We start from the raw sequence: 19490 nt of genomic DNA, 5'->3' as shown, positions 1-19490 counted from the left end.
TTACATGGCTTGTTAAATTCTGCTTTACCATTTGGACTGTTTAAAAAGCTTCACCCTTGATTAAAGTGGTTGTCCCACAAATAAAAAGATTACATTTATTTTTAGCTTATGTAAAACAGAGAAGTTTTTGATTTTGAGGCATTTACATAAAAATCAGCTTGTGTGTAGATATTACTGTTGCGTGCTTGTTATAGATGACTGCTGCAACATCTCAGCAACATTTAAGGGGTATTCTGGGCAAAAACATCTTATCCCCTATCCAAAGCATAGGGGATAAGATGTCTGATTGTGGGGGGCCGCTGCTGGAACCCCCCCCCCCCCCCCCCCCCCCCGCCATCTCCCTGCAGCACCCGCATTCTATGCGGAGATGCGTCTCTCGTTTCGAAAACCTCCGGGTTTCTGGGACTGGAGATGTGACGTAATGCCACGCCCCCTCTTCCATTCTTTTTGGAACTATAGTGCAAAGTCCTACTGTGTTGTCTCATTCAATTATCTTTTATATGCCTTTTGAATACAAAATTTCTTGCTTTGGGTCTGACAGCTTACCTTAAAAAGTTGTCCAGATAAAAAATACTTTTTTTGTGTCCGGGTGGCTTAAGCGCTTCCTGGTGATTTGTTCATATGCACGAAAAGCCTGCTGAGGCACACTGATCTCTTTTTAAAGTAACTTTCATTCACTTGAAAACTCCTAACTACTCCCTGCACCACTATGCATAACTACACTAATACCCTATGCAAGTGTACATACATTTCATGTTGTTGTCAATGTGAGGTATTTGTTACTGAGCTAAGCTGCCCTGGGTCATAATTGGTCAGTGATATTTGTCAATAGTTGCGCACATAATGATGGTTCAAAACTGAACCCAAAGTAAAACAACAAATCATGATGAAAATATATTACAAATAATCCAAGAGTTTTCTTTTCCTGAACCCAGAATAGTCCTTAATCTGTGTTACCTTTCACTTTAATTTCGAGTACTCTGATAAATCGGTTGTACCCAAATATCTGTACCCAAGTAAATTCCTACAAAGCCGAAACGTTTACTTCTTTGGTTATAAACAGTATAGGAAGTATCATGGCTGATGATACAGTTCTAGCTGAAGCCATGGGGTGTCAATACAGAAGAAGATTGATTTATCATTAAGACTAAATTGCCACGAGGAAGATCCCACAGAGAGCAATAATGTCAGCGCTATAACTTTCAAAGTATTCTTTAAACATTCATAGAGCGTGCCAGCTGTCTGCTTGCTGCATAATGGAAGCCTAAATGTTAAAATGCATGGTTTTGTCTGGTCATGCTGGTAGCAGTCTTTCACTAAATAGAAAGATTCTTTACACAATCACTGCTCCTTAATGAGAAAATAACACATGGATATGTGCTTTTTTAATATCTGCTACAAGAGTGATAAATAAAATCTTTAAAAGGGTGTCATTTTCGTAACCACTATTGGATATTTACCATTCTTAAAGTCTATTGAAAGCAAAATTGGCAGACTACAGGTAGTAAACGTTAGGCTCCCAATTTAGATAGCAGAGCCGAGTCATTGCATCTATTAGGGAATAAATAAAATGCCTTCCACACAGTATTCGTGTCATCCTTCTTTCCTTATCAGACAGGAATGTCACAGCATGAACCATTGCTCTGGCTGAGCTCCCCTTGTTACTCACGGGTGCACCATCTATCTCCAGACTTGCCGTCTGTAAGATGGATGTGCAGCCGCTTGAGAATTGTTCCATTTAATAAGCACAAGACAGCTCTAAGGGCTCTGCTGCCGTCTTCACTTGGCGAAGGCTTATTTTTTCTTTTTTTTTTTTTTTTTTCTTTTTCTTTCTACAAGCCTTGAGTGAACAGTGCTTGGAATCACTCCCTGCACCGAGCAAATCCCCATTATTAACAGTCTGAAATCTTCAGGGAACAGAATAGCCCATTTCTGGTGCAAACATTGCTCTCTCAAGTGGAAAATAGTTGTTTAAAGCCTTTACCAGCTCGGTTTGACTTTGTAGAGCTGCTTGTCCTTGACCTACAACAAATCACGTCTAAGACAAAGATGAACAGTTCCTGGTACTGTCCTAAATGTCAGAAAAATACCTATTTATGAAATGTTACTTTTCTTTAAAAGCCAGACAAGAGTTTAACTGGAAGTATAATAAAGCATATTTGGCCAGCTATGCAAATTAATGGGGGTTATCCAGGGTTAGAAAAAAAGTTGCAAATTCACCAGTGGAATGGGAATGGAGTTGGAGAGTGTTATGTATATTGTACTATACAGGCTAGTATAGCACAAAAATGTCATCATCGCTCCTAGAACATAAACATAGAATAAAACATAAAAAAAATACAGTAAATTTCTTATTGCAGCAGATTCAAGTGCATAGGGTGAGCTGCAATAACTAACACAGTGCATGGACTGTAGTAGGTCTGTTTATGGGGAAAAAAAACCATATTCAAAGCTAACCATAGACATAGATCCTTCCAATGTATCTGTTTTTGACATTGACCAGGACCCCCAAAACCCCCCAGTCTGACACGGCACCCATCTCCCTTTAGCAGCAGGAGTGAGGTGAAACTGGTAACGGCCAATGAATCAGGAAGCCTGCTGTGGGGGCGTCCCTAACAGCACCCGCTCCGCCCCTACTCCAGAGGGCGAGAGCGGGTGCCAGGAGTATGTACCTGAAGTGGGGTCCCCCGATCGCCAGCATTGGCGGCGGGATCAGGGCCCCTGGAGTGGAGACATCGGCGGCAGGCAGGATCCGGCATGTGCAGCAGCAGGAGGTAAGGCTGGCCTCCTGCTGTTGTTAAGCAACAACTACCAGCATGAACAAAGGGGAATGCTGGGTGGTGGTGTTATGCAACAGCAGAAGGCACAAATACAAATCCCAGCATGCCGTTTTGTAGTTTGTGCTTGCTGGGGAAGTAGTTATTCAACAGCTGGAGGCACATTTTTTTCCATGAAAAATTGTGCCTCCAGCAATTGCATAACTACAACCCCCAGCATGCACAAACTACCAAAGGGCAAGCTGGGAGTTGCAGCAGTGTGCCTCCAGTTGTTGCATAACTACAAGTCCCATCATTCCCTTCGGCTGTTTATTACCTAACTCAGTGTTTCGCAACTGGTGAGCCTCCAGCTGTTGCAAACTACAACTCTCAGCATGCACTGATATACTGTACATGCTGGGAGTTGTAGTTTTGCAACAGCTGGAGGCCCACTAGTGGCAAAGCACCGAGTTAAGTAACAAACTCTGTTTTGCAACTTCGTCTGTCTGTGCATGCTCTGGGTTGTAGCTTTTGCAACAGCTGAAGGCACACAGCAGGGATGTGGAATTCCTATCGCCTGATGCCTGGAACATGCAGTTTCGGGCGCCAGGCAGGTGAATTTTTCCTGCCTTTAGCCTGGCTTCGGGCAAGCAGGGCTGGACCTGACAAGCGCTGCGGCGCTCTGCAGTCTGTATGGAGCGGGCTCCCGACTCGTGCCCGCTCCATACTCTGCAGCCCCCGATGGTGGAAACTTGCGTCCTCCGAAGCAGAGCAGGGGGAGATGAGAAGCTGTCTCTCCCCTGCTCTGCCTTCTTAGACGTGCGGGTGGGAGATGAGGCGGTGTGGCTTCTTGCTCCCCGTGCAGACCTGCGGCCTCTTACTTCGCTCCCCCCAGCTCTAGCTTCGGAGAGCTGAGGGGAGGAGCGGTCGCACATCTGCACAGGGCGCAAGTTTCACACCGCCGATAATAACTAGCATGCGGCGCTCAGAGGGGTGTATGGAGCGGGCTCCGGACTCCTGCCCGCTCCATACTTGGCGGACCCTCGGCTGTTCTGAGCAGTCTGTATGGAGCGGGCTCCGGACTCCTTTCCGATCCATACTCTACAGCCCCCGGCTGTTCTTAGTAGCCGGGAGCCGCCACTAATAGCCAGCAGCCGCGGCTGGCTATTAATCCTTTAGATCTCCGCTGTCAAAGTGGATAGCGGCGTCTAAAGGGACATGTGAATGCTCCCTGGTGGGTTAGTGGGGTGGACCCCCCCCCCCCCGCAGCGCAATTGTGAGGGGACGATCCACTATGGAGGTAGTCGCAGGACTTACCTCTGTTCCCTGCTGTCCCGAGGCTCTGTCATTGATAGATCCTGGCTGGACCAGACTCTATCAATGGATCACAGAGCACACAGATCAATTGGGTTCAATAGAACTCTATTCATCTGTATGAGGAATCTAATGATTCCTCCTATAAGTCTAATGAAGTGTAAAAAAAAAAAAAAAAAAGTTTTAACAAGTTGAAAAAACACACATTAACCCTTCCATGTTAAAAATTCAAATCACCCCCTTTTCCTATATGAAAACATGCAAACATAATAAAAATAAACATTTGTTATCGCTTCGTGCGTAATTGTACGACCTATTAAAATATAACATTATGTATCCCGTACGGTAAATGTAAAAAATAAATACCAAACCACAGAATTGCAATTTTTATAATATCCCAGAAAAAAAGTTAAAAAGTGATTACAAAGTCAGATCAATACCAAAATGGTACCGATACAAAAAACAGATTATGGCGCAAAAAATTATCCCACATACCGCCTGGTATGTGGCAAAAAAATAAGGCTACAGGGGTAAAAATGGCAATTAAAAAAATTCAAAAAAGTTCAGAATTTTTTTTACATTAGTAAAACATGACGTAAACTATACAAATCTGGTATTGCTGTAATCAGGCAACCTAAAGTATGAAACTAACATGTTATCTGACCACAAGGTCAATGGCGTAGAAAAGAAAAACCACCAAATCTGCAAAATTATCTTTTACTATTTCAATTTCACCACCTATTTTTTGGTTCAGAGAATATGTTGTTGAAAAATTAAAAGGTATCATTATAGTAGGTTGTTATGGCTATTATAGGGCGAAAAGGAAAAAGAGAGTGTAAAAGCAAAAATTGGCCCGGACAAGTGGATCGTCATGAGGGACAAGTAGATTTTGCATTTTAGTCCCCTGGACAAGTAGTTTTTTATAAAATGTCCACACCCCTACACTGGTTGCAAAACACAATTTACCTATCTCACTTTTTTGCAATCAGTGTGCCTCCAGCTGTTGCAAACTTCAACTCTCAGCATGCACTGATATACTGTACATGCTGGGAGTTGTAGTTTTGCAACTGCTGGAGGCACACTGGTTGCAACACACTGAGTTAAGTAACAAACTCAGTGTTTTGCAACCAGTGTGCCTCCAGCTGTTGCATAACTACAACCCCCAGCATGCACGGACAGCCAAAGGGCATGCTGGGAGATGTAGTTTTGCAATAGCTGGAGATTTGCCCCCCATATGAATGTAAAGGGTACATTAACACAGGCAGGGGTTTACAGTGAGTTTCTCACTGCAAGTTTGAGATGCAGCAAATTTTCTGCTGCAGCTCAAACTCCCAGCGGGAAGCTCGCTGTAAACACTACACCTGACAAAACACTTCACTACACCTACACAAAATTAACAGTAAAACACTTCATATACATACACCTCCCCCCCCCCTTCCCCCTCCCCAATAAAAATTAAAAACATCTGGTACGGCACTGTTTCCAAAACATAGCCTCCAGCTGTTGCAAAACAACAACTCCCAGTACTGCCGGACAGCCATTGACTGTCCAGGCATGCTGGGAGTTTTGAAACAGCTGGAGGCACCCTGTTTGGGAAACACTGCCATAGGGTAATTTTGGTATCGGAGGAAAGTCTAATTCTTGCATCCGGGTCCGTCCCTATGCAAATCCCTAATTTAGACTTACTCGGGAGAATTTGCTTTTTCTCCTTACACCCCTTATGAAAAGGTAAAGTTGAGGTCTACTCCAGCATGATGATGTAAATTTTTTTTATTTTTTTCACTAACATGCTGGTGTTGCCCCATACTTTTCATTTGCACAAGAGGTAAAAGGAAAAAAAAAGACCCTCAAAATTTGTAACGCAATACCCCATATGTATATGTAAAATGCTCTTCGGGCGCACCACAAGGCTCAGGAGTGAGAGCGTATTATGTACATTTGAGGTGATTTGCACAGGGTTGGCTGATCGTTACATCGGTTCTGACATAAACGCAAAGAAAAAAAAAAAAACTACATGTGACCCCTATTTTGGAAACTACACCACTCACAGAACGTAACAAGGGGTATAGTGAGCCTTAACACCCCATAGGTGTTTGAAGAATTTTTGTTAAAGTTGGACGTGAAAATTAAAATTTTTTTGTTTTTCACTAAAATGCTGGTGTTATCCCAAATTTTTCATTTTCACAAGGGGTAATAGGGAAAAAGCCCCCCAAAATTTGTAACACCATTTCTTCTGAGTATATAAATACCCCATGTGTGGATGTAAAGTACTCTGCAGGCGCACTACAATGCTCAGAAGAGAAGGAGCGCCATTGGGCTTTTGAAGAGAGAATGTGTCCGGAATTGAAGGCCATGTGCGTTTACAAAGCCCCCATAGTGCCAGAACAGTGGACCCCCCCCACACACACACACACACACGTACGTGACCCCATTTTGGAAACGTAACCCCTCACGTAATGTAAAAAAGGGTGCAGTGAGCATTTACGTCCCACTGGTGTCTGACACGTTTTTCATTGACCACTGTTAAAAAAAAAAAAAAATTTCATTTGCACAGCCCGCTGTTCCAAAGATCTGTCAAACGCCAGTGGGGTGTAAATGCTCACTGCACCCCTTAATAAATTCTGTGAGGGGTGTAGTTTCCAAAATGGGTCACGTGGGGGGGTCAGTCCACTGTTCTGGCACCATGGGGGCTTTGTAAACGCAGTTGGCCCCCAACTTACATTCCAACCAAATTCTCTCACCAAAAGCCCAATGGCGCTGCTTTTCTTCTGAGCATTGTAGTTCGCCCGCAGAGCACTTTACATCCACATATAGGGTATTTCCATACTCAGAAGAAATGGGGTTAAAAATTTTAGGAGGCTTTTTCTCCTATTACTCCTTGTAAAAATGAAAAATTTGGGGTAACACCAGCATTTTAGTGAAAAAAATATCTAATTTTTCATTTTCTCGTCCAACTTTTGCGGAAATTCGTCAAACACCTGTGGGGTGTTATGGCTCACTGTGCCCCTTGTTACGTTCCTTGAGGGGTGTAGTTTCCCAAATAGTGTGCCATGTGGGGTGTTTTTCGCTGTTCTGGCACCATAGGGGCTTCCTAAATGCGACATGCTCCCCAAAAACCATTTCAGCAAAACTTGCTTTCCAAAAGCCAAATGTGACTCCTTCTCTTCTGAGCATTGTAGTGCGCCCACAGTGCACTTTTTGTCCACACATGGGGTATTTCCATATTAAGGCGAAAATGCCCCCCAAAATTTGTAACCCCATCTCTTCTATTACCCCCTTTAAAAAAAAATTGGGGGGAAAAACGGCATTTTAATGAAAAAAAATGTATAAATAATTAATTTGCACATCCAACTTTAATGAAAAGTCATCAAACATCTGTTGTGTGTTAAGGCTCACTGTACCCCTTGTTATGTTCCTTTTTTTTGTTTTTTGCTGTTCTGGCATCATAGGGGCTTCCTAATGGTGACATGCCCCCCAAAAACCATTTCAGAAAAACTCACTCTCCAAAATCCCATTGTCCCTCCTTCCCTTCTGAGCCTTGTAGTGCACACGCAGAGCACTTGACATCCACATATGAGATATTTCCTTACTCGAGAGAAATTGGGTTACAAATTTTAGGGGGATTTCTCTCCTTTTACCCCTTGTAAAAATTCAAAAACTGGGTCTTCAAGAACATGCAAGATTTAGAATTTTCTCCTTCACCTTTCCTTTCTCCTTTTGCTCCTGTTCCTGTGAAACACCTAAAGGGTCAACACACTTTCTGAATGTAATTTTGAATACTTTGAAGGGTACAGTTTTTATAATGGGGTAATTTATGGGGTATTTCTAATATGAAGGCCCCTCAAATCCACTTCAAAACTGAACTGGTCCCTGAAAAATTCCAATTTTGAAAATTTTGGAAAATTGCTGCTATACTTTGAAGCCCTCTGAGGTCTTCCAAAAGTAAAAAAAAAAAAGTCAACTTTATGATGCAAACATAAAGTAGACATATTGTATATGTGAATCAATATATCATTTATTTACCACTAACATAAAGTAGAATGTCACGAAAAAACATTCTCTGAATCATAATAAAAAGTAAAAGTATCCCAGAGTTATTAATGCTTAAAGTGACAGTGGCCAGATGTGCAAAAATTGCTCGGGTCCTTAACCCCTTGGGGACGGAGCCCATTTTTACCCTAAGGACGGGAGCATTTTTTGCAAATCTGACCACTGTCACTTTAAGCATTAATAACTCTGGGATGCTTTTAATTATAAATTTGATTCCGAGATAGTTTTTTCGTGACATATTCTACTTTATGTAAGTGGTAAATTTTCGTCGATACTTGCATCATTTCTAGGTGAAAAATACCAAAATTTTATGAAAAAAATTGAAAATTTAGCATTTTTCTAACTTTGAAGCTCTCTGCTTGTACGAAAAACAGACATACCAAATAAATTATATATTGATTCACATATACAATATGACTACTTTGTTTGCATCATAAAGTTGACATGTTTTTACTTTTGGAAGACACCAGAGGGCTTCAAAGTTCAGCAGCAATTTTCAAATCTTTCACAAAATTTTCAAAATCTGAATTTTTAAGGGACCAGTTCAGTTTTGAAGTGGATTTGAGGGGCCTTCATATTAGAAATACCCCATAAATGACCCAGTTATAAAAACTGCACCATAGGTAGAAAACACTCCTTTGCCCAGATGGCAAGGATGTTCAGTGGTTAAACAAAGTCTAATGCTTTGTTTTCTAAAAAGATATATGGTAACCGAAGTGTATAGCCACCTGCAGCGTATTGTATTGAAAAATTTGCACTAGCCAAATGTTAGGAAAAAAGCTGATGGCTGGGTGTGAGTCTACTTTTTATTTATTGTTAACAGATACTCTTCTAATTTATTTTCTGATAACATGACATGACATATTTTCTGTAAGGGAGAAGCGATCTTGCCTGGGTTACTTTTAAGATCAATTAAAAATATTTTTTTCACCCGCCACATGGACCACAGGAACCTGTAGTCAGGAGCTGACTCATGGACTTAGAGGGTTAGAGTTCTAGATATGTTCTTTAACCTGTGCAGAGGTCACTGTGGTGAGAAGGGGAGCTGTGTCCATTCATCACCTTTTGTGACTAGTGTAAACCTGTGTATACACAATACTGTCTTTCATTGTATTCCTGCATGTTATAAGAATATGGCTGCTAAAAAGTCATATCTGTAGAAAAGCTGTTGTCAGCCTTCGTGGCATGATTTCAGGAAAAATAGCAGATTACCTGAAAAGGAAACAAAAACACCAAAAATTCTTAACTATATGTTTAACATAAAAACAATAGGTAGTTTAGCAATTAAACATTCCCTTTTTTTTTTTTTTTTAATGCTGCAAATGTTAAGCTGAAATATGTGACCTGTTGCATAGCCGAATTTGTTTGGCCCATACAACTATTTAAAATATCAACAATAAATTAACTGTTTCATATACTGTTGCAAAACTGAATTGGCAGTTCTTTTAGTTGACTGTTTATTTGTGCCTTTATAAGTGTTAAAAGAAACATGTTCAATTATGTAAATTTTTTCTGGACGCCTGCCATTCATTTTCTGTGCCTTTTGGATGTTGCTGGTAGCTGTTCTATGTACATCTAGTATGTAGGAATAGAAGTGTGCACTGCTTTTAAGACTGTTTACTAAGATTAAAGGGGTATTCCAGCTTTAAACATTTTATCCCCTATCCAAAGCATAGGAAATAAAATGACTGATCGCTGGGGGCCTGCTGCTAGGACCCCCCACAATCTCCCTGCAGCACCCGCATTCTGTGTGGAGCTGCGTCTCCAGGCTCGGAAACCGGAAGTTTTTGGGACTGGAGACGTGACGTAACGGCACCCCCCCCTCGTGACGTCATGCCCGCCAGCACCCGTCACATAATGCGGGTGCTGCAGGCAGATTGCGGGGGGTCCCAGCGGCGGGCCCTGCGCGATCAGACATCTTATCCCCTAACCTTTAGGGTATAAAATATCTAAAGCTTGGAATATCCCTTTAATGATTGAAAGATGTGAGCGCCCACTGACATTTTCAGAAATGTTAGGAAATATTTTTCTTATTATGCATATAAAGTTGGGAGAAGCTGATTTACAAGAGTATTATTTATGATTACTGATACAGGATTATTCTCTGTACGTCCAGGTCCGTCACACCCTGGAGCCCCAGCGTTTGTACCTTCTCCTCATCACGGCGGTTTCCTACCCACAAGCCATCTGGCGGGTAAGTGTAAGTAGAATCCACTCTTCATGTTCAGACAATTTGTGCTTGTACTGTCAGTATGATGTTGTAGTTGATGGAAGGAAGGTAAGGAGGGAGAACCACAGGACACCTGAAACAGGAGTTGCCTGGACACCCTTCAGCTTCATAGCCTTCATTTAATAAAATCTCATTGTTTACTTTCAGTTTATGTAGGTTGAAGCGATTTAGCTTTATCTTCATTGGGCTCTCAGCACAAATTTGGGAACTTTGTAGTACTAGTTACTCTGACACAATCATTCAGAAGTGGCCATTTACTTTTACAGCGTTCAAATTTTACTGCTATAGTTTGACACTGTACTCTAATTGTTTGATCTTTTACAGAGATGCATAAAGTACTGGACATGGAGAAATATTGCATAATTTCATATTTTATTTACTTTCACAATCTGTACGTAACTACTTTTGGGCATTCCCCCTTAAGTATATATAACACAAAATTAAAGAGGCAGCATTAATGGGAGAATCACGAACATAAGCAGTACTAAGCCCAAGCGCTACTGATAGGACATAGTGAGAGGGTCAGGAGCGCGTTTCATTCTTAAGTGCTCTTGGATAAACGCCTCTTCAATCCCTGTTTGCCTTTCCAGATCCATTTAGCAGGTCAAGCAGCTTCAGCGGCCTTGGGAACTTAGGCAGCAATGCCTTTGGAGGATTAGCCAGTCATGCTCTAAGTAAGTACTGGCTCAGAGTTTTGCAGTCAATTGTAAATTAGACTGGGTACGTCAGTATAAATCCTTGCATTTTGATTGGTCACCTGCTGCCCCAGGGTAGATGAGTAGTAATCATTTCTGGGTCACTCGGGAGCCTTTCATTTGCATATCCGCTGAAGTGCTGCAAGGCAATTCTAAATGTGCTTTGGTGGCAGTGGTGCTGTGCTTGTGATTTGCATAGTAGTGCAGACAGAGGAGTATTGATGCTAATCTTTAATGTATGCATTTTAAGATACAGGATATAAATGTCTGTGAACATCACCTGCTAAGCTGTGCGGGGAAAATAAAGTGTGACTTTGAAAGCAGCAATGCCTTTTACTTAGCACCATTATCTAAAAACATTCTTCATGAAGGGTGTATTATGTCCACTGCTAAAATTCACCTCCACAGTTTCTTTGTTTCTTCTCTGCATGAGCCCAATACCTTAAAAAGCTCATGTAGGCTGTGTGAAAGCACACATGCACTACGCGTTCTCTACTCATATTCTGGATGTTAAAAGCTTTTAGACATTATTACAATTATTGGGTTTACTAGTTGGAGCACTTTTTATCTGATTTCCAACAGAGAAATCTGACTGGCACTGCTGCTTTTAGGTCACACTGTTTTAAATAATTTTCTTTCCTAAATCATAATGTAGTTTATATTTCCATACTTCAACAGCTCACAACAGCTTGTTCAGTCACAAAGAAAGTCCAACTCTTCAGAGCTTCACCAGCCCTCATGAACCTTGGAACCGACTACATCGGACTCCTCCATCATTTCCAACACCACCCCAGTGGTCTAAGGTTGGAGACTCTGAGCGTAGTTCATCTGTGAACATCCATGAGAGAGACAGAGAAGACAAGAGAGAAATCTCTCTCACAAAGGATGAAAGAGACAAAGAAAGGTAGTTACCAATGAATAGCCATTTTATCTATTTTTTTGTTTATAGTTCCATTCATGTTGTAATGTTATATAATTTAGTTAGTAGTTTGGTTAATGTGGTTCTTCTTTAAAACACTTTTTAGTAATTGTGTTGTTACTGCATATAGCATAATGATTTAAATGAAATAAATTAAATGCTGCTTAGGCTATGTGTAGTAGGGATCGACTAATTATCGGTTTGGCCGATATTCATGATTTTTCACATTATTGGTATTGGGGCTTATATCACGACAAATTACCTTGCCGATATGCCAATAATGCACCGCCGCTGCTGCCCCTTTGCCTTCCCCATCCCCGGTTTTATAATTACCTATTCCCGGGGTCCACGCTATTGGACGCCGCTGGAGCCAGAAGTAGCGCGGACCCCGGGAACAGGTAATTATAAAACTGGGGATGGGGGAGGCAATGGGGCAGCAGTGGTGGTTGGATTAGGGAGGACCCCAGGACAGGCAGGGGGAGAGAAGCGGGTGGCTGCGGTCTCTGGCCCCGCAAAAGCCGCTGCAGTTCATTGTTCTGCAGCAGCCTCTGTGGGGGGGGGAATAGCCGATAACTTATATCGTAATATCGGTATAAGTTATCAACTGCCGGCCACTAAGTTAGCATATTATCGGTATCGGCCCAAAAAAATCAATATCGGTCGATCCCTAATGTGTAGTATTTTTATTAAAAAGGAAAATGCAAACTTGCATTGAGACCCCCAGTTCTCCATGGTAAATTTGTTTGATTGAAAGATTTAGCCCTGTTCATATAAGCTCTTACAGCTAACAGTGTATATTAGAGCAAAAACCAAGTGCCTGTAGAGATAAAATAGTGTTATGTGGAGGTGCAGATCTGGAGAATGGTACAAAAGAAATCTGCTGACTGAAAGTTCACAAAAACACAGTAACTTCCAAAATTCTTAAATGAAAGAAGTTTAAAGCAACCAGGACTCTAACTATAGCTGGCTGCCCACCAAACTAAGTAATTGTCGGAGAAGAGCCTTGGTAAGAGAAGCGAGGCACAGCTCATCACCTGCCCAATACCATCCCTATAGTGAATCATGATGGTTGCAGCATCATGCAGTAGGAGTGGTTTTCTGCTGCGTGAACAAGGAGATTGGTCAGGGTTAAGGAAAAGCTGAATGGAGCAAAGTTCAGAGATATTCTTAATGAAAACCTAAACCAGAGTGCTCTGGACTTCAGACGGGGCCGAAGGTTCACCTTACAACAAGACAATGGGGGAGATTCATTAAAGCCTTTGCAGAGGAAAAGTTGACTAGTTGCTCATAGCAACCATTCAGATTGCTTTTATTTTTAATAAGGCCTCTAAAAAAGCAATCAGATTGGTTTCTTTGGGCAACTGCTTCACTTTCCTTCTGCACGTGTTTCGATAAATCTCTGATTCTAAGCTCAGAGCCAAGATAACACAGGAGTGGCCTAAGGACAACTGTGTGAATGAGTGGCCCAGCTAGGTCCCAGACTTGAACCTAAATAAACATCTCTGCAGAGACTGGAAAATGGAGGTCCACCAACAATGTTTGAGGAGAATGGTAGAAAAATCCCCAAATCCAGGTGTGCAAATGTGGTGGCATCATAGCCAAAAAGACTTGTGGCTATAATCACTGCCAAAGATGCTTCGACTGAGTACGGAGTCTAAATATTTATGTCAATGTAATATTTTAGTTTTCCTTTTCAATAAATTTGCAAAGATTTTTAACATGCAGTGTGCACTTTTGCACAACTATGGTGTATTGAGTGCAGAATTATTGGGGAAAACACACTGTGTGTGTGTGTGTATATGTATGTGTGTGTGTGTGTGTGTGTGTGTGTGTGTGTATATATATATATATATATATATATATATATATATATATATATATATACACACACATACATACATACACCAAGGTAGGCAGCACTACCACAATTTAAAGAGTCCTGGGGTGCAAGCTGGAGAACACAGTCCCAATCGTAGACTGTGTATATGATCCAGAAGCAAAGAATTTCAGCAGCACACCCATAAAGTGCAAAAAAGTGGAGTTTTATTACCCCATGTCGCATGCAACGTTTCAACAGCATCACTCTGTGATGCTGTTGAAACGTTGCATGTGATATGGGGCAATAAAACTCCACTTTTTTGCACTTTATCTATGGGTTTGATGCTGAAATTTTTTGCATATATATATATTATATATATATATATGTGTGTGTGTGTGTGTAGCCTTGGTCAATGTGTTTACATATTCACAAAAGAAGAGCTGCTGCAGCACATTCAGGTGAAAAAAATGTGTAGCTTTATTCAATCAAATGATGCATCATTTGATGGAATAAAGCTACACTTTTTTTTCACCTAGATGTGCTGCAGCAGCTCTTCTATTGGGGACTGAGCATTGGACCTTTAATATAAATGTCACTGTACTGTTTACGTATAGTAATGATACAGCTAGTTGCTGCAACCATTAATTTCATACATGTTGTTTGTATTAACCATCTTATCTTCTGTCACTTAGGGACATCTTGGATAAGAGCAGACATCATTCTAACAGATCTTCTCCAGCATCTGCCCCAGTCAGCCACCAAATAAGTAACCTCATCCGCAGCAATAGCCAGACACCCAGTGATTCTCTAAGACAAGGCAGTCTTGGGGACAGACCCAAAGATATGGATCGGGATAGTGTAGATCGGCTACGAGACGTTCCATCCACAGAGCACAAGATCAAGGAGAGTCGTTCACCAGTTAAGGAAACCTCAGTTCATGACAAAAGGACGATGGAAGATGGCAGCAAACCAGTCATACAGTCTGTATCACCTTATGGTAAACCAATCCTAAGTGATAACTTAAAACTGAATACCTTAGGGAAGGACACTGAAAGAAAGCCTGAGCTGCCAGCCGATCTTCAGAAAATAAAAAGTGATGTCAAGGTCAAGGAGGAACGCAAGGAGGATTCCGATGTGTTAGTTGTAGGCTCAGAGCCTCCTCATCCAGTCAGGACAATAGAACATCAGCCACATCACCCTCCAGCTTCCCTGCATGGGTTATCATTGCACCATTCAATGGCAGCCTCTATGCCTATTCCAATAGGTAGTGTTCACCAAATGAACAACTTGAATATGTTGGACCGCAGTAGGGTAATGACCCCACTTATGGGAATGAGTCCCCTTACTGGCAGAGAGAGGCTTCCACATGCAGGTTTTTCCTGGGATCCTGTGAGAGATCCATTACGTGATGCTTACCGAACCCTGGACTTGCAGCGGAGAATGGATTTTCACTTACGTGCCGACAGTATGCATAGATACCCAGCCACAGCTGCTGCCAGCTTCTATGACCATGAAAGATCATACCGGGATCGTGAGCCTCATGATTACAGCCATGAACAGCTCCTAGAAGCAAGGAGAGAACAAGAACGTTTGCGTCATGCGGATGAGCGAGAGCGAATGCACCTAAGGGAAGAGATAGAAAGGGCACGCATGCACCACATTCACTCCTCTCCACTAGAGAGCCATCTGGCACATATGCCCTCCTTTATGCCACATTTAAGCAGTGTTCCCTATCCTAGACTTAGTCCTTCAAGCGCCATGCACAATGGGATCCTTAACCGGACCCCACCCACAGCAGCACTAAGCGCACCCCCTCCTTTGGTGCCTGCCAGCAACACAAGGCCCGCCTCTCCCCGAAGGACTAATCCCCTCACAAGTTCAGAAACACGGGACTTTTCACCCTCCAGAAACCCGAAAGAGGTTGAGGCTCGATAGTCTGCTCCTTAGCAAAGCAAAAAAAGGACCCACAGGAATCAAATACCATGAATTTTAAACTTGTATATAAAATCTTTTACGAAAAGTGCACTGCTCAAAAACCTTCTCTTTTCTTCTCCTGTTTTTGTAAATGTACATTTGTAGGCTAAGCACACTTTTTTTTTTTTTTTGTTAGCCAGGGGGACAGTTCAGGGGTGATAAATGTTCCAACCTGGAAACCAAGGGTTCCACTCTATAGGTCTCTGGTCATGTGACTTTTTTTCGACTTTGGAGGTTTAGTAGCTTGTGGGACAGGTTTAGCGAAGGGGGGGAGGGGACTTTTTAAATGGATTTTTGTAGTTTTTACAGTATTTTGTTTTTCGCTACGGTGTTCCTAGTCTCCTCCAAAAAAATAAAATAGACAAAAACACAAAAAAATTATTCTTTAATTTTATATTAGTTGCATTTTGCCTCTGGTGAGGGAAAAAAAATAGGCAAATCTGTTCTTTCCATAAAATTTCATGAGTTTTCCCCCCTTCTTTACAAAGAGGTGTCCTTTAAAACATAACAATGCATATTTATACCCATGATCGATCTGTTGAAGACACCTACAGCACTGAAGGGTCATAATGAATTACTTCTGTTTTTCTTTATTCTACAGCTAACAGATCAACAATCTTGCTATGATTTTGAACATAAATCACAGATATATTATTAAAATAATAAGATTAATGTACAAAACAGTTGCTTTTTTTGCCTTATTTTACCATAAATTTTTAATGTAATTTTTTTGCTGTTTTTCTGGAAAATTTTAAAGATTCTTGCAGGATTGTACATATTCGTTTACTTGTGTTATTATGCCTCATATGAATTGGATCCAGCACAGACTTTGTGACATCCACACACGAACAGAATACACGGATTTCAAGGATCACACTCGTAGCTTCATTTACACCTCGTCATCTTACTATGCAATCAGTGTGAGGCGGGTCCTGGAAGAGGGAATTCTACTCTCTCAAAATTCTGCCCTTCTACCCCCCATACCCTGGCCATCAAACGTCCTGTCCCCCCCGACCACTTTCCAAAAATATAAAGGGCACTTGTTGACTTGGAACACTGGAAGAACCAAATGCATCAAGCTGAGTTAGTGTTTCTGATGAAGTGGGCAGTAAAAGGACTGAAGCAACATCTTCCCATGCCATCATTATTGAAAAGGTGGCAGGAAGCATCCACCTGTAACTGCCGTCTCAGCCGGGCCAGCAAATGGACCTGATTTATTTTCCTGTGAACCCTTTGTGCTTTAAACCTGTGCAGTGTTTTCATTGAAATCTGTATACAAGAGCGGTAGAATCTTAGGAGTGCGCAAAAGCAAATATATATAAATATATCTATAATATCTATATATATATAAAAAATGGTGGAAAGAAAAATGTTTAAACATGATCGGCAATCTTTGGTCCCCTTTATTTTTTATTTTCTACGAACACGATCCTGCAGTTTGGATACTTTGTCTCTTGTTTGACTCTGTTTAAGCAAACATTTTAATGTTTATTTCTTATTTTAGTATTTGGTCTTATCACAAGAGGATTGTTATAATTTCACTCAAAGAATATGCACATTTGATTGATTCTATAGAGTGTATGCCCGTATGCATTTCCACTCGTCAACCCTAAATGAAGACAGGGGGAGATTTATCACAACCTGTGCAGAGGAAAAGTCCAGTTGCTCATAGCAACCAATCAGCTTGCTGCTTTCATTTTTCACAGGCCTTCCTAAAAATTAAAGTAAGCTATTTGATTGCTATGGGCAACTGGGCAAGTTTTCCTCTGCACAAGATTTGAAAAATCTCCCCCATAAAGTTTCTTTCCTTCCGAGATTTGCACGAACAAGAAAAACCTTTTGTATGTTACAGAATATGGCTACAAGAGGGATTTCTTATGTAGTGTTATGGCAGAAATGTATTAAACCATTCATGCCAGTATTCAGGCATACAAAAGTAAAAAGAGAAAAAAATGCAAGCCTTATTTTACATAAACACTATGCTTTGGTGTGAGCTGCTGGTTGAAGAGCTGTTTGGGTAAAGAGGAATTTTAAAAACAAGATATATCTACTGTGCGGAGTGAATCTGTAGAGTTGTAGTAACTGCGTATAGAGTAAAATCTGATTTGTATTGAGCAGTTGTAATAGCAGATAGTGAAATTATTGATTTATTGATTTAATTTAAAACTACCTTTTCACTTTTTTTTTCCTCTGCTCTGCCTCTTGGGATAGGGGTTAATTACTCACAGGTGTATAAGTCTGGACTCAGGTTTGAGCTATGCTCTGGTCTGAGCTGCTAGTTGAAGAGTTGTTTGGGTAAAGAGGAGTTTTAACCCCTTAAGGACGCAGGGTTTTTCCGTTTTTGTACTTTTGTTTTTTCCTCCTTACTTAAAAATCATAACCCTTGCAATTTTGCACTTAAAAATCCATATGATGGCTTATTTTTTGCGCCACCAATTCTACTTTGTAATGACATCAGTTATTTTACCCCCAAATCCACGGTGAAACGGAAAAAAAAATCATTGTGTTACAAAAGTGAAGAAAAAACACAATTTTGTAAGTTTGGGGGGCTTCCGTTTCTACGCAGTAAATTTTTCGGTAAAAATGACACCTTCTGTTCTGTAGGTCCATATGATTAAAATGATACTCTACTTATATAGGTTTGATTTTGTCATACTTCTGGAAAAAATCATAACTACATGCACGAAAATTAATACGTTTAAAATTGTCATATTCTGATCCCTATAACTTTTTTATTTTTACGTGTGCAGGGGGGTATGTGGACTCATTTTTTTGCGCCATGATCTGAAGTTTTTAGCGTTACTATTTTTGTATTGATCGGACTTTTTGATCGCTTTTTATTTTTTCATGATCTAAAAAGTGACCAAAAATACGCTATTTTGGACTTTGGCATTATTTTGCGTGTACGCCATTGACTGCACAGTTTAATTAACTATATTTGTATAGTTCGGACATTTACGCACGCGGCGATACCACATATGTTTATTTTTATTTTGGTTACATATTTTATTTTTTTTATTCAAAAAAGATTTTTATTAGAGAGTCAAAAAACAAACTGTGTAAAAAAACAGAAGTAACACACAGCGAGTATCCTCAGCAGGCAATTAAATAAGGCAATAGGTATCGGGTACGAGGTACCAATAGTCAAGGAAAATCACCTGAGGGTAGCATACAGTGCCGTGGACAGCAATGGGTTGTACTAGATCATATAAACAGTTAAACATTTAGTAAACATGACTCCATACCGTAATGTGTTGGGAAGAGATAGGTATCAGTAAAAAGAGAAAAAGAAAAGAGGGAAGCACAGTCCTAGGTGTAGAATCAGAAGAGGAAAGAAAAGTAGAGGGGAAAGCAGCAAGGGATGACAAGGGGAGCAACACATAGGGCCAGAAGAGAAAGAACAATGGGACTCGGGTACTCACCCAAACTACTACTCAAGGGCGCAACCACCACCCCGACACTCTGGCCCCAATCCACGAGAAGGCCACCTCACCACCCTCAGGCATTGTCGTCTGCTGTGTAGAGTGGTGAGTCGATAAAAGTGAGCCAAGGAAGCCAAATCCTAGTGTATTTCTCCTGTCTACCTAAGGAGTCTGCCATCAGCTCCTCCATACGGCACAGGAAGAGCACTTCCTTGTACCATTCAGAAATGGTCGGAGGACAGGGGTTCTTCCAATGTCTGGGTATTACAGTCCTCGCTGCCATGAGGAGGAAGTGTGCCAATGTCCTGGGG

General features: G+C 41.1%; 1 protein-coding gene across 17 annotated transcripts in view; it reads left to right on the top strand.

Moving 5' to 3' along the window:
- The window catches only part of FBRSL1 (fibrosin like 1), a 675174-nt gene extending 656832 nt beyond the window's left edge, over positions 1-18342 (top strand). For 7 of the 17 annotated variants that reach the window (XM_056532951.1, XM_056532958.1, XM_056532997.1 and 4 more), the window contains 4 exons: positions 10216-10320; positions 10941-11024; positions 11724-11949; positions 14476-18341. In XM_056532951.1, the coding sequence (XP_056388926.1) occupies positions 10216-10320; positions 10941-11024; positions 11724-11949; positions 14476-15718 (1658 nt within the window). In that variant the 3' untranslated portion in view covers positions 15719-18341. Of the gene's footprint in view, positions 1-10215; positions 10321-10940; positions 11025-11723; positions 11950-14475 lie in introns of all 17 variants that reach the window. The other 10 variants (XM_056533016.1, XM_056532976.1, XM_056533005.1 and 7 more) reach the window with 10 other exon arrangements.
- Positions 18343-19490: the final 1148 nt, after the last annotated feature.

Source organism: Hyla sarda, chromosome 1 (genome assembly GCF_029499605.1).
Source record: "Hyla sarda isolate aHylSar1 chromosome 1, aHylSar1.hap1, whole genome shotgun sequence".
NCBI classification, from domain to species: domain Eukaryota; kingdom Metazoa; phylum Chordata; class Amphibia; order Anura; family Hylidae; genus Hyla; species Hyla sarda.
Note: the sequence above shows the minus strand (reverse complement) of the source record. Positions and strands in the feature narration are given on the sequence as shown.